General features: G+C 36.5%; 1 protein-coding gene across 1 annotated transcript in view; it reads right to left on the bottom strand.

Moving 5' to 3' along the window:
- Positions 1-3,749: 3,749 nt before the first annotated feature.
- Positions 3,750-15,792, bottom strand: part of MYOZ1 (myozenin 1) — a 250,276-nt gene continuing 238,233 nt past the window's right edge. The window contains exon 6 of the mRNA XM_044056202.1: positions 3,750-4,345. Coding sequence (XP_043912137.1) covers positions 4,114-4,345 — 232 coding nt within the window. The 3' untranslated portion in view covers positions 3,750-4,113. The remainder of the gene's footprint in view (positions 4,346-15,792) is intronic.

Below are 15,792 nucleotides of genomic sequence, written 5' to 3'. Positions count from 1 at the left end.
TCAGCTTAATCATTCTTTCTTGCACATCCAGTTGATCAGTTCCTCTCCAGTACACTTCTGAACAAATCGTTTCTTCACACAGAGGTATTTTCACAGTCTCTGCACCTCCTTGCACTTCGGAGATAATTAGTTTCTGTGCCCAGTTGCCTTGAATACAACCTACACTACATTCCTGCTGCACTGACCTCTGGTTTTTGATTACTCTTACTGGTCTTTCTTTTACCTCATTGGTAAAGTCAAGATTACCAATATTTCTGAATGGCTTCTTCTTTGATCCCAAGACTCTGCCTTCTCCACTGACTGGTCTACTTGACAAAAATTAACCATCTCTCCTGAGGGATTAAATATGAGTCTCTTTAAAACATTACTACCAGCTTTCTAGGGGAAATGCAATTCTGCAAGACTGCATCACATCCATATAATGTCAATTTTATATTTTTCTTAATTTTTATTGTAAACCACCATGGAATAATCCTGGGGGGGGGGGGTTCTTTGATCTCTATGTCTACATGCATTTTTTTCTTTTTTTATTGTTTTTCTAACTTTCTTTCAAATAAAGCGCCTTTATTTGTATAAAGAAAACTCAGACACATCATAACACATCATCTTATCTTCAACATATATAGGATGCATCAGGCAGTTCAGTCTATAAAAACTTAGAAATACCACAGTTTGTGAAGTTAGGGCCACACTACCAGATTTTTGAAGTAGCCCCTTATGTCTTGCTTCACCAGAGTTTTCATTCAGCCTACAGTATAAATGATTGGCCATTAAATCTAAATAATTCACCTTAATTTATTATTGACTTATCATTTCTCTTGCTGGCAGCAGCTCTTTCCCGTAACAGTTTCATGTTTTGCTCTGTTGTCTCCTTTACATTAACTTAATTCCTCCGTTGTTTTCAGATATTTTTCTACATCCCCGTGTGCTACCACCACTCTCTTATTTTCAAACATAGCTTCAGAAAAAACAAATGCTGTGCCCTACTTTTCCTTCCATGTTCTAGTTGTACTGCTGAATCTCTTATTTCTGTTTCATAGTTTAATAAATGAGTTCCTGCCTTTTACCAGAAAGAGAATCAGTTTAAATTACACCCAGTTTGGATTATTTTAGGTGCCTCCACCTAACTTTGATGTCTTTTAATATTTTTACTGAAATGTTACTAGCTTACTGGCACACAAGCAGTGTGTCCATGTGTGCAGTTGGTGACTAGAGATCACCTATTGGATGAAGGAAAGAAGGTGCCTACCTACTTTCCTTAAGAAAGGCCTGGAGAGAGAATTCCACTCTGGGAATTACTCCTAGCAGAATTCATCTTCTAAAGTGTGTGCTCTCAGAACAGATCACAAGCAGGATGCCTATCAAGATGTCTTGGTAATAAGCATTCACTCCTATACCCTGTGGGGCTTCAATGCATTTCACATGCAAACTCAAGGCAAACATATATTTCCATACAATTCTGAAATTACCACCATTTACTACAGCATCTTAGAAATGTAATACCTGTCATTTTCCACTTCCATATCAAAATGCACTTTTCAAATCCTAAAAGTTGATTTCACACTGTCTTAGCAAAACTGTCTGCAACATCAGATGTTAAAGTTTTGTCTGTATACATTCAAAATGCACTTTATAAATTCTAATTAAGTTTTGGGGTAAATTTATTGCAATTAAACAAAGTTAAATTTAACACAATTAATTCAACCCTCTGTCCTTCAATGTTTTCTGTGATTTCATCAGTATTGTACAGTAGGCTGATTTTTACAATGCAGATCATGAATGTGAAAGCTGCTCAAAGTCATACCAAAGCATGTTTTATATGAAGGGAACACATTTTCTACTTCTTCTGCAAAGTCACATTCCATGCTAGATGATTTTTATTACCGGTTGCATTGATATAGTATTATCAGAAAAAAAATCTAGTCTAATATTATTGTATTACACAAATATTGTAAATCACAAGTTCTGTAAGTTAGCATTTAGTTGTTGAAGGCAACCTATTAACTGTTAATTTTCAGTACTTTTCACCAAAACTTGCATTCTCAATACCCTATAAATAACATAGGTGTCATTTTTTTACATCTACTGTAATATGTTTTTCTACCCTGAATAGAGATTTTGCATGCAATAGGAAATTGGCATTGAATGTCAGACTCAAGCATTTTCAGTACTGTACTTCAAGTGATAGGATCAAAAATATTATGTAGATATTGGCTGTCATATATACTGTACTAGAAGCCATTACAGTTATGGAATTTAATTGCGGTAATAATGTTTCCATGTTTATTTTACAATAGTTCATGGCTTTCAGTGTGAAGATGTTGGCAATATTTTTTTGCATTTCATCAAGTTCAGCCCCCCCCCCATATTTGTGGATACTGGCCAATTAAGCATTCAGAGTTCAGCAGCATGCTATTGTGCTTTCCACTTCACAAATGTTTTACAGTCACTATTTGGTACAAAAAAAGGTTTGACTTCTTGTTATTTTTTTCACAGTTAGCCTCCCAGCAGTTTGAACATTGGCTCTTGATGATTGTCACCGTCGAAGTGACACCCTAACCCCATGTGCAAAAAAGGGGAAAAGAGTTTGTGGATGTATGTATAATGAATAAAATGATTTTCATAAAAATGTGTAATATGTAGGCAGTGGGTACAGAATTCAAACTCAGATTTTTGTTTTGTCACCCACCTTTGTTCTCTACTGCTACAATTTAAGAGAGTATAAAAGCAAATAAGCAGAAACCAAATTACTAGTAAGGAAGAGCCTACTCCCTGGTTATGTACTTTGACAAAAATGAAGATTACTAGAATCATTCTTATGATTAAATTGTTCTGCATAATAACAATGATTCCCATTGTGCTAGTAATGAGATCTCTGAGCTTTCTGTTTATATTCAGAAAGTGACTGAAAGTAAGTCATCAAGCAGTATGACAGAGGGGGCTACTTACATCACCCTTTCCCCCATAAAGGCTGAACCACTACTGCAGGTGGGGTGCTTTACTGGGAATGTCAGTGACTCAGGTTCACTAGTGGACTTTGACTGTTAGTTCAGGCCAGCAGTCAATATACATATATATTATAAATCTTACCAAGGATATAACTCCTCAACAGAGGCTGAAGGTATCCTCTGTACCAATTATTAGCACATCCCACCAGGAAAAGTGTCACATGCATTTCTACATGTGTCTGTCTACATAAGAGAAATTTTGGTAAACCTCAGAATGGATCTCTTTGAAGGGAGACCTTGTCTCTTGCACATTGTCTCACGCAAACCATGGTTGGCTGACCATGGACAAAAGAGAAATGATCATTGCAAATTGGTGTTAATACAAAACATGAGATAAAAACATTGGTAATGTTGAGGAATCTGATTTCAGTAAGTCTCTAGTAGCATATCTCCTGTTTAAAATATTTATATTAATGTATGACTATATTCATATTTAACAAGTGAATTTTGATTAAGTAATGGACTTCCTGAGCCAATGTTAACCAAGTTGATTGTATTCCTTAGGTTCTTTATAATCATAACTATTGTCTACCACTATATGAGAGGTTAGGCAAAACAGACAGAATTCCATATCCAGTATAATCCGACCTTTCAAAATTTGAATTGGGGGGGGGGTTCTAATAGCATTTGTTGTAGATACATACAACATTAACAAGACTTTCTGTTCCACCGGTATTTCATTCCTATTTATATCCTATTAATGGAATTAAATTCTAAAGGTTAATAATTGCAACATACAGCTTTCATTGTCCAGTATTTTATTGGTTTTCTCAAAGAACAGATTTGTTGCACTCAGTGAGACATTTTAGCTGAAGCAATGCAGGGAGCACAGGTTTTAGACCCATTTCTTTCTGAAATATTGGGTGAAGGGTAGTAAAATGTCCTGATTTTACCTGGCTGATTTTGTCTGGCAGAAACACAAGTATGCTTTCCAGACTAGTAAGCAATTAATTTATTTTGAAACAAAGAACTTTAGCAGCAGTTTTGAAGAATCTTGAGAATTTAGACCAGCAAAATGTAAAGTGCAGAAACCAAAATAAACTATTTCTTGATAATATTTCATTCCCAGCAGGCTCCATATTACACTGTCATGATGGTGCACTATTTACAGCTCTTCAGTTTCAGCTCCAGCAGGAACACTTATTTCAATGTTGAGGCTCCCATGTTCCCCAGAGCCAACCCAGGGAATTGGGGTTCTGTTGAATGAGGGTCTAACATTGACGTCCTGGTTAAAGACCACAATACACTCTGGTTCTGGAGGGCTTGGTTCAAATTCTGGCATTTGGAAAGTCATCAGTTTGGATGCCTTTTCGAATCCTCCATAAGGTATGGCAGTTCTAGAAAGAAAGCACATTAAAAAAAAACAATAGCCAGAATGAGAACATTACCATAAAGATACTTTGTTACAGATGTCCTGATTTCGGTGATTAAATGCTAGCATTGTACAGCAAGTTACTTAAATTGCAAGTTACTTAAATTGAGTTACATCCCAATTTGCCCTGTCATCTCACTGCAGAAAAAGTTACCACAGAATACTGACTTGTGTAGCTAATCTCTACACAAGTACATCTTAAGACAGTCTCTCTCCATAATGTTCATTATAAAATCCCCTTAAAGTTGATTTACAAGGTGAGATTCTATAATTTAGTACTGAATATGTGAACCTCATTCTCTATAAAAGATGTGGAATGTAAACAATTTGAGACTGGTTTCCAAGGAATGAGCAGACAAAGGAAAATAAACTTGTCATAATAGCAGATGTTTGAATTATAACTGCTGAATTAGCTTTAACTAGATAGGTTATAGCCTACCAAGGATATAACTCCCAGACAGATTCCAAAGATTCAGGGTACCTTGCACATGCCCAAATCATCAGTCAGCTTGAGATGAGCTGACTAAAAAGTCAGGTGTGGGTGTCACATCCTTCAGATCTTTCATGCCAACAGACAGAGGGAGGCTGAACCATGAAAGGATAATGCTAGTAGCAACAAAAATATGTAGTCACTCCCTGGCATGAACAACACAAAAAAACAAAGGGGGTAAAGATAGAGATCCGCTACTGCAGCAGTGATCATTTGAGCATCTAATGTTATAAGTTTAATTATACAACTATCCTACATCTGTCATACTGATAACTGCTGCAGTAGCTTGACTCATACTGGTAGATTACCATAGCTTACTACATTTGGGAGGTGGAAGGAGAACGGTCTAACAGTCCCTGGAGAATGGTCCTAGTAAAGCATGATCTAGACCTGGAGAAGGAATCAAGCATATAGTGCTTTGTAAAAGTATGTACAGAAGACCGTGTTGCTGCTTCTAGAATACTTCTAGAATACAACCATTTCTACAAAAACATAAATGAAGCCAAAGGCCCTAGTAGAACAGGCTTTGACCCTGCCTGGAATAGTTTTGTTGTGGTGAGTATAACAATGTTAATAGCCTTAGACAACCATTTGGAAATAGTCTGTTTTGACACAGGTTGTTCCTTCTTCTTACCTTCACAAGAAATGAACAGTTGACCCTAAAATCTGAAAGATTTAGTTCTGTCAAGAGAGTACCAGAGTTGTCTGTGGATATCCAAGGTTTGGAGTATCTTTTCTCCCCCATATTTAGGTTCAGGAAAGAAAATGGATAGATGGATATTTTGGCTTAAGATAAACTTGGATACTACTTTAGGCATAAAAGAAGGATTAGTTCTCAAAGAAATCCTGTCTGTGGGGAAAATGACACAGAACTGACTCTCCACAAGCACTTGCAACTCAAATATCCTTATTCAGAGGTCAGATCAGTAAAACTGTTTCAATGTTAAGAACCTCAAGTCAGCCAGGGTAACTTGTTGTTCAAATGGAGCGAGTATTAGTTTTTCTAACACAAAATTAACATCCCAAGGAGAAGTCACTGGTTTTCTAGGAAGTCTCTTATGCAAAACCCCTTTAAAAACATTTTGACTTGAGAATGCATTGAAAGAAGAGAATCTGTGGACAGAAATTCTGAAATGACTGTTAAATGAATGGTAATGGGGGGGGGGGGGTAAGAAAGGCCATAGGATACTGACTCAAACAAATATTATAAAACCAGAGACCAATTGGCCCTGAATGGGTGCTGATTATGTTGTTGGCACAAACTAGAAAATCTTTTCCATTTGCTAATATATGATTTTCTAGTAACAGGCTTTTGTGCTTCCATAAGTACCTGCTGCACATCCTCAGTACATCTGTACCAAAAGGGAATTAAGACCCTATCATCCAGGCAGTCAGTTGAAGTTGATTAGTACTGAGGTGTATCAAATACACCTGCTCTTGTGTGAGTAGATTCAGTCTGTGAGGAAGATTGTGATAATTGCCCCTGGCCATTTCCAAAAGAAGGGAGAACCATGGTTGCCTGGACCAGAAGGGAGTCACAACAATGATCTTGGTGGATACCTTCTGAATCTTCAGAAGTACCCTGGATATTAGTGTAAAGGGTGGAAAGACATATGGGATCATTCTTTTCCAAGGAAAAGAAAAGGCATCAGTCTTCCAAGCATTCTTGCATAGAGTCTTGGAGCAGAATCTTGACAGCTAATTGTTCAGAGAGGGGAAACACAGGTCTATTTGAGGAACTTCCCACAGCTGGCTCAAATATTGGAAGACCCCTGATCTAGTTTCCATTCATGAGGATCTGCCCTTGCCCTGCTCAGCTTGTCTGCCACACTGTTTTGTGCTGATAGGATGTTGGATACCTGTTGAGTGAAATTGTGCTGCTAAGCTATATCTCTAGCTAACATGGCTAGTTTGCAAAGGGGATACAACCTGGTTCCCCTTTGCTTGTTGATGTACCATATGGCTGTGTTATTGTCTGTAACAACATGAAGAGCTCCCGGGGACCAAAGATAATTCAAAGAGTTGTGTGTCCTAATCACGACAAGCATCTCTTTTATATTTGTGTCCTTGCATCTGTCCTAGGTGTCTCACAAACATTTGTACTTTTATCCCTCCTGAAATTGCTCCCCAACCAAACTCCAAGGCATCTGTGGTGAATGACTGGTTTGGAACAGAAAGGGTAGAGGAGAAACTTGTATTTATGTATATTTGCTGTCCCCACCAAATGATATATCTTCTGACAAACCCAAGTACTGGGATTTGAAAGGACAAAGGTTGTTGGTGCTGAGACCAATGAGACTTCATAAACAACTGTATTTTTCTCATGAAGAGTCTTGTCAGGGGTATCATGAGAATCGAAGATGCCATGAGACCCAAATTCATGAGGTATTTCCTCACAGTGACTGAAGTCTGAGTGGAAAACCTTAGAAACAGATGTAGATATAAATCTATTTTTTCCTGTGGAAGAAAATCTCCATGAACCGAGGTGTTTAATTGACATCCAGGAACACAATCCTGTGTGAAGGAGTCAAAAAAGAATTTTGAATGTTCTCTTGGAATCTCAGCTTGTGCAAGAAATCTTTCAACCAAATAAGATATTCCTGACACTTTGAAAAAGACTCTGCAAACATAATCAAGTTGTCTATATAGAAAAATGTGGATACCTTCTAGCCTTCAATGAGCTATAATTGGAGTTAGTCAATTTGTGAACACTCTTGGTACAGTGGATAGTCCAAAGGATAAGCTAGAAAACTAATAATGTGACCCAGACACACACAACCCTGAACAAACAGCTGTTGTCTGAATTAATAGGGATGTGATGATAAGCATATTTTAAATCTAGTATTACTAGGAAACTTGAAAGAAGAAGAAGAAGTAACAGATTGTGAAGTGACGACATTTTGAACTTGGCCACTATCATAAACATGTTTATGAAAGAAAGATCCATTACTGGTCTCCAAGCATTTTCTTTCTCTGGTACCAAAAGCATCCTTTAATGAAAACCTTTCCCCACCTGGAAAGGAGGAACTGGTTCTATGCCTCCCTGGGACAGCATGTCATGAAGGACATGTGGAAATAAAAGAGTCTGATCTTGTCTGGTAGATGAGGACTTTCCACCAGAAAAGAGGAATATCCTCTCACTACCATCTGTAATCTTGATGAATGATCTTCAGAACCAATTTGTCAGAAACAATTTGTTGCTAAAAAGAAAAGTGGGAGATTCAGACTTTCTGGAAGGGAAATTGGGCTGGCGGAGGGCACATTCCCTTGAATACTCATTCAAACCTGTTGGACTGTCCTTGGATTGGGAGGTTCCTGAATTCTTTTTGCAACCCCCTTGTCATTTCTTCTTAAACAGATGTTAACCTGTATTTTGTTGAGACTGCTTATTTTGTTTTTTGCCAAAACTGGATGAAGGGTTAGAGAATCCTTGAGACATTTTGGAAAAGGAGGAGTTGAAAATGTTACAGATTCCCTGCATCAGCTAGCTTTTCCCTTTCATCACACTTTTTTATCACCTCTACAGCAGAGGAACCAAAAACTAAATCACCATCTGAAGGAGAATTTAAAATCTAATTTTAACATTCTCTTGGAAGTTCTGAGAATGCAGCCAGGCAAAAAAAAAAAAAAAAAAAAAAAACATACCAGTAGTGATAACCCTGGAAGAAGTATCACCTAGGTTATACACATGCTGTAAATGAGTTGTGACTTATAAAATTGAAGAAACTAAATTATTTAAAGAAGATTTTTCCTCAAAAGAAGAAACTGCTCACAAAACATTCCTCATACTATCACAATTAGTCAGAATAAACTTTAACATATGAACCTGACAATTCAAAATTCTGAAAATCAAAGTTACAGAAGCATGCACATTTTTCCCTATACTTCAGTAATCTTCCCCATCCTTATCAGAAAGTATAGGACTGGAATGAATTAAATATTTAGCAGCAGTAGGATTAACTAAAGCTATAGTGTGTCTTCTTCTTCTTCTTTCAGCTTTTCCTGGTTAGGGGTCACCACATTGGATCACCTGTCTGCTCATGACTGATTGTGGAGTTTTACGGTATCAAGTTGCCAGCCAACCTTCCACGGAAGGCACATGCATGCATTCATGCCTAGGGCCAATTTAGAATATCCAATCCACCTACAGCATGTCTTTGGGATGTGGGAGGAAACCAGAGCACCCAGCAGAAACCCACATGACCACAGGGAGGACATGCAGACTCCACATAGAAGGAACCCCAGCTGAGGATCGAACTGGAGAACCTCTTGCTGTGAGGTGGAAACACTAACCGCTGCACCACCGCAGCCATGCTAACTAAAGCTATAGTGTATAAAAACTTAAACTACTGATGAACTTTATATATTCTATCTGCCTTTTTAGGGGCAGCTGGCTAACTATCAGGAAAATGGCAGGCAATGGCATATACATCTTCCAAAGCTGACAGAAATTTAGGAATGGATGAAGGTTCTGGAAATTCCTTTTGGAAAACCACTCATAGTATTTTCTGAGGGACTGAAAAGCCTCAGTGTTCTCCCAGGGAAAACAATGCACATTCTGGAAATAGTTTCAGAGGAAGAGAAACCCTCACAGGAAGAACCAGAAACTGAGCACTCCTCTGAGTCTGAATCAAAAATCTTAGGAGAAAACCATTTGTCTGCCCTTTCATCTCCCTGTCCAGATTCAGAATCTTCAATCTCTTCAGGAAAAGAGCTATCCCTCTTTCTTTTACCAGAAACAACCTTATAAGAAGGATCAATATCCTGAATTAAACCCTGAGCCAGACCCAGTAAACTACTCCTGTCTAAGAGAATTTGACAAAGAGTGGATACATGTTTAGTGTTCTGTTTCTTTTTGACATGAAAAATGGGGACAACAGTGTTATTAATGACAATGGCAGCTTCCTCAGGGATGGGCACAATATTCTGACATAATAGGGAAGTCCTCCCAGTTCCCTCAACCAGCACCAACAAGAGTGGCTCTGCCTTGCCCATTAAGGTGATCTCAACAACTGCAGAGGCCTCCCGTTTAGAAGCATTGCTTAGTGAGGTAAATGATAAATTAAAATCTTATGAGCAGGACTTGATTGAAAACAAGAAGGAAAAGTTAAAAAGAAACATTCGGGACAATGGTAATGGCAAGGCATTTTTATGGAAGTTTAAATCTCGTGGGCAATCTACAACATTACGTCAAACCACAAACCAGAAAAAGCCTTTGATGGTCTCCTTTACAGAAGGGTCTGAAACACTTACAGATGGCAACAATGAAGGGGAAAATTATCCCCCCTTACCACCTACATAACAACCGGTGAGTCATGAGGAGAGATTTCGGAGGGCATCTAACCCAACTTTTCATACGGCAGACAGAAAGAGAGGAAGGAATGAACAGGGACAGTACACAGATGAAACATTTAAACAGCAACATAAGAGGGTCTATGTTAAATTAGTGAACACTTAAAATAGTGAACGCTGATTTATCAACCCTTTAAGAACAAAAGCTAACAACCTTGAAGACACGGAACAACAATTTTTTTCACAGGAGAAAAAAAAAATCACTGTTCCACAAAAAAAAAAAATGTTCAAAACCAAAAAAATCATTGTTCCATGTCTTCGGGATTGACAGCTTTTGCTATTAAAGGGTCACTAAATCAGCATTCGCTGATTTAATATGGACACACATAAAAAAGGGAGATGGCAATGATTTGGGACAGAAAATAAACATTATTAATAATAATGACTTTAACTTTGTGAATATTTCAGGGGCTGAGTTATCGGAAACTTTAAAGTCTGTGCTAAATATGGGATTAAAATTTGTGCCGAATGTTATTCCTAGGTTACACATTTTAAAATATGAAATTTTCCATTTGGAGTGAAAGTTACATCTCGCTTAATATTTTTGTAATACATCATTGGGGCATGAATCTGTTGAAAGTTTGGATATGAGCTCTAATGAAAGCTTTTTTTCTTGTATTTCTAATGATGAGGAGTGGAATGACATACAAACAAATGCTTATTTTCATTTAGATACTTTGGGGGTGAAATATGAGAGTCAGTTCATACCCTTTTTGTAAATGAATGTATTCAGCATTTTTCACTGTCATTTAATTTTTCAGTAGGACAATTGTATAATAATTTTATGAAATTTAAATATGACGTTAAATATAACCTATCTAGGGAACAGTGGCAAAGTCTGATTGATTTAGCTAACAACCAGTTAGTTATAAAACCTTCAGATAAAGGAAATAGGATTGTTGTTATGAATTATAAACAATATATACATATGTGTTATCGATTATTGAATGATTCTGAAGTATATGAGAGATGTGATATTGCTTGTTACCAAGAAGCAATTAAACAGTATGAGTAGTTATTGCAAAAAGGTTTAAGATTGGGTTATTTTGATAAAAATTATGTTGAAAAAAGGTTTTCTATTTATTGAAGTGAACTGGATTTATTCTACTGTCTACCAAAAATTCATAAGGATTTGGATAGCTTACTATGATGTGCAATAGTCTCTTTATGTAGGTATTTTCTTCACAATATGGGTTCATTTTTGCATGATTATTTATTTGTATATATTTACAAAATTTCCTCTTATATTAGAGACACCCAAGATTTTGTAGACAGACTATCTGGTTTAAAATGGAAGGAGAATATGTTTTGGTGGTGTTGAATGTTCAGTTTGTACACCAGTATCCAATACCAATATGGGATACAAACCTTGAGATTTTTCTGGGCAGAGAGTCCTCTGTCCTGTTATATTGAGGAAATTGTTCAATTTTGTTTGGAAAATGTTTTTTTTTTATGCTTAATAATGAAATATTCCATCAGATTCAAGGTACAGCCATGGGAGCACCTTTTGCCCCCATATGCAAATTTATTTATGGCTATGTTTGAAATGGAAGTTTTGTATCATAGTATTTTTTTAAATATGTACTAAAATACTTTTGTTACATAGATGATTTAATTTTTGTTTGTGAAGGAGGTTTTGAAGAAGTTTGAAATAGTCTGAAATAGTTTCAGAGGAAGAGAAACCCTCAGAGAGAACCAGAAACTGAGCTCTCCTCTATGTCTGAATCAAAAATCTTAGGAGAAAACCCTGTGTCTGTCCTTTCATCTCCCTGTCCATATTCAGAATTTTGAATCTCTTCAGGAAAAGAGCTATCCCTCTTTCTTTTACCAGAAACTACCTTATAAGAAGGATCAATATCCTGAATTAAACCCTGAGCCAGACCCAGTAAACTATTCCTGTCTAAAGGAATTTGAGAAGGAGTAGATACATGTTTAGTGTTCTGTTTCTTTTTGACAAGAAACATGGGGACAACAGTGTTATTAATGACAACGGCAGCTTCCTCAGGGATGGGCACAATATTCTGACATAATAGGGAAGTCCTCCCAGTTCCCTCAACCAGCACCAACAAGAGTGGCTCTGCCTTGCCCATTAAGGTGATCTCAACAACTGCAGAGGCCTCCCGTTTAGATGCATTGCTTAGTGAGGTAAATGATAAATTAAAATCCTATGAACAGGACCTGACTGAAAAAAGAAAGAAAAGTTAAAAAGAGACATTTGGGACTATGGTAATGGCAAGGAATTTCTATGGACATTTAAATCTCATGGGGCAATCTTCAACATTACATCAAACCAGAAACCAGGAAAAGCCGTTGGCGGTCTCCTTTTCAGAAGATTCTGAAACTCTTACTGATGGAGACAGTGAAGGGGAAAATTATCCCCCTTTATCACCTGCACAACAACCGGTGAGTCATGAGGAGAAATTTTGGGGGGTCATCTAACCAGACATTTCATGCAACAGACAGAAAGAGAGGAAGGACTGGACAGGGGCAGTCAGATGGGACATTCAAATAGCAATATAAAAAAGGGAGATGGCAATGATCTGGGACATAAAATAAATGTTATTAACAATAATGACTGTTTAAATTTGATTGTGAATACTTCAGGGGCTGAGTTATAAACGTTAAAGTCTGTGCTAAACATGGGATTAAAATTTGTGCTGACTGTTACTTCTAGGTTACACATTTTAAAATGTGAAATTTTCCATTTGTTGTGAAAGTTACATTTTGTTTAGTATTTTTGTAATACATCATTGGGGGCATGAATCTGTTGAAAGTTTGGATATGAGTTCTAATGAAAGCTTTTCTTCCTGTATTTCTAATGATGAGGAGTGGAATGACATACAAACAAATGCTTATTGTCATTTAGATACTTCAGGGGTGAAATATGACAGTCAGTTCATATCCCCTTTTATAAATGAACGTGTTCAGCATTTTTCAATGTCATTTAATTCTATAGTAGAATAATTGTGTAATAATTGTATGATATTTAAATGTGATGTTAAATATAATCTACCTAGGGAACAGTGGCAAAGTTTGACTGATTTAGGTAACAACAACCAATTAGTTGTAAAACCTTTAGATAAAGGAAATAGGATTGTAGTTATGAATTATACACAATATATACATATGTGTTATCGATTATTGAATGATTCTGAAATATATAAGAAATGCGATACTACTTGTTACCAAGAAGCACTTAAACAGTATGACCAGTTATTGCAAAAAGGTTTAAGATTGAGTTATGTTGACAAAAAGGATGTTAAAAATGTTTTCTATCCATGGAAGTGAACTGGCTTTATTATATTGTCTACCAAGAATTCATACGGTTTGGATAGCTTAGTAGGATGTCCAGTAGTCTCTTCATGTAGCTATTTTCTTCACAATATTCGTTCAGTTTTGCATGATTATTTATTTGCATATGTTAAAAAAATGACCTCATATTAGAGACACCCAAGATTTTTCAGACAGAATATCTGGTTTAAAATGGAAGGGGAATATGTTTTGGGTGGTGTTGAGTGTTCAAAGTTTGTATACCAGCATCCAACACCAACATAGGATAAAAACCTTGAGATTTTTCTTAGCAGATAGTCCTTTGTCCTGTTATAGTGAGGAAATTGATCAATTTTGTTTGGAAAATATTTTTTTAATAATGAAATATTCCATCAGATTCAAGGCTTGGCCATGGAGGCACTTTTGGCCCCCCTGTATGCAAATTTATTTATGGCTATGTTTGATGTGGAATTTTTTATCATAATAGTTTTTTTAAAAAAAAAAATACATAGTAAAATACTTTCATTACATAGATGATTTAATTTTTGTTTGTGAGGAAAGTTTTGAAGAAGTTAATACTTTTGTTTGTTCCCTATATAATAATAGATTTAAGATTTGATGGCCTACAGACAGGTCATCAGGTTAATTTTTTAGATCTTAATTTGATAGGATCTATTGAAGGGGGAATTGTTACCTCAGTCCATAGAAAACTGGGGAGAGAGAATACATTTCTACATGGCAATAGTTGCCACCCCCCACATTTTATTAATTCTTTGCCCTATGGTGAATTTTTACGATTGAGTAAATTATGTAGTCTGGATACAGATTTTGAAGTAGAAGCTCAATGTACATTGAATATGTTTTTAAATAGGGGCTATATTAGTAATACTATTATGGAATCTCCTCACAAAGTTAAACAAAAATGTAATAATTGTAATGAAGCTTTCTATAGACAGATTAGTAAGGGAGACTCTCCCGATAAGAATGTATTTCCATTTCTGGGTGGAAGAATACAGAAATACCTCTACTGTGAAAGAGTGGGGAACAGTGTAATAATCTGAAAGGTATTTATTTTGTTGTTGTTGTTTGTCTTTTGGCTTTTTCCCGGTAAGGGGTCACCACAGCGGAACTCCAGTCTGCTAATGATTGGCAGTAGATTTTTTTACGAAACGCAGAGGTGCCAGCTCAACGCCCAACTTTCAATGAAGGCACGCCCATTTACGCACTCATGTCTTCCGAATGCTACCCAACCGTGGGGAGGACATGCAGACTCTACACAGAAAGCACTCCCAAGCCAAGCCGAGAATCGAACGGGAGAACCTCTTGTTTTGTATGAGTGTATAATGTTCTTAGTGAACAAATTGTGAACATTTTAAAATATTATTGGCCTATGTTGTTAAAAGATAAGGATTTGACTAGTATAATAAGTCATAGGCCATGCATTTCTTTTAAAAAGGGTGATAGCATAGCAGATTTAATAATACATAGTAAATTTGTTATGCCTGATGTTAATATATGGAGCTCAGTTTTTTCTAAGAAAGGTACTTAACCTTGTGGTAAGTTATCAATATGCAACCAAATAGTTAATAGTTTCTCTAGGATAAATGGAATTAGTTTTAACCCCACTCAAAAATGTTCATATAATATGGCTGGTATAATTTATATTTTTAAATGCCCTCGTAATACGTTCTATGTGGGGGAAGTCAGAGAATGTTTAAAGTCAGGTTGCAAGAACAAATGAGAGATATTAGGAATGTTCGTGTGGAAATCCCCCTTGCGATGCATTTTAAGGTTTATCACCACAGTAATCCTTTGTTTTTAAAGGGATGTATTTTAGAGAAAATTAATTTAAATTTGGGTGAGTTAGTGCTTTTAAAGGACAAATTATTGTACAAGGAGTCAGTGTATATTTTGAAATATAATCCACTGACACCTAGTGTTTTGAATAGTGATTGTAATTGCAGGTATTTGGTTAATTAATTTATTATATATTTAGTGTGTAAATTGTTTAACTGTAGTAGGTATAAAACAAGGAAGTCTTCCCAGTTCCCTCAACCAGCACCAACAGGAGTGGCTCTCCCTTGTCACTAAGGTGACCTCAACAACTGCAAAGGACGTGGATAACCTCTGTTCCACGGTGTCTGTAGGAGCTATACCACAGGTATCCAGGGTTAAAAATGAGTTCTCTGAGGAGCAACTAAGCCACACCAGAGTCACCCACCTGAGGCTGATGCAAATTGTTAGCCTGCTATGATGACAAGGGCTGTTTGCTTAAAGTTTTCTTTTTGTGGCTGGAAGAA

Source organism: Protopterus annectens, chromosome 14.part0 (genome assembly GCF_019279795.1).
Source record: "Protopterus annectens isolate FY-2018-M chromosome 14.part0, PAN1.0, whole genome shotgun sequence".
Taxonomy (NCBI): domain Eukaryota; kingdom Metazoa; phylum Chordata; order Ceratodontiformes; family Protopteridae; genus Protopterus; species Protopterus annectens.
The sequence above is the reverse complement of the archived record's forward strand: the minus strand, read 5'-3'. Positions and strand labels throughout refer to the sequence as shown.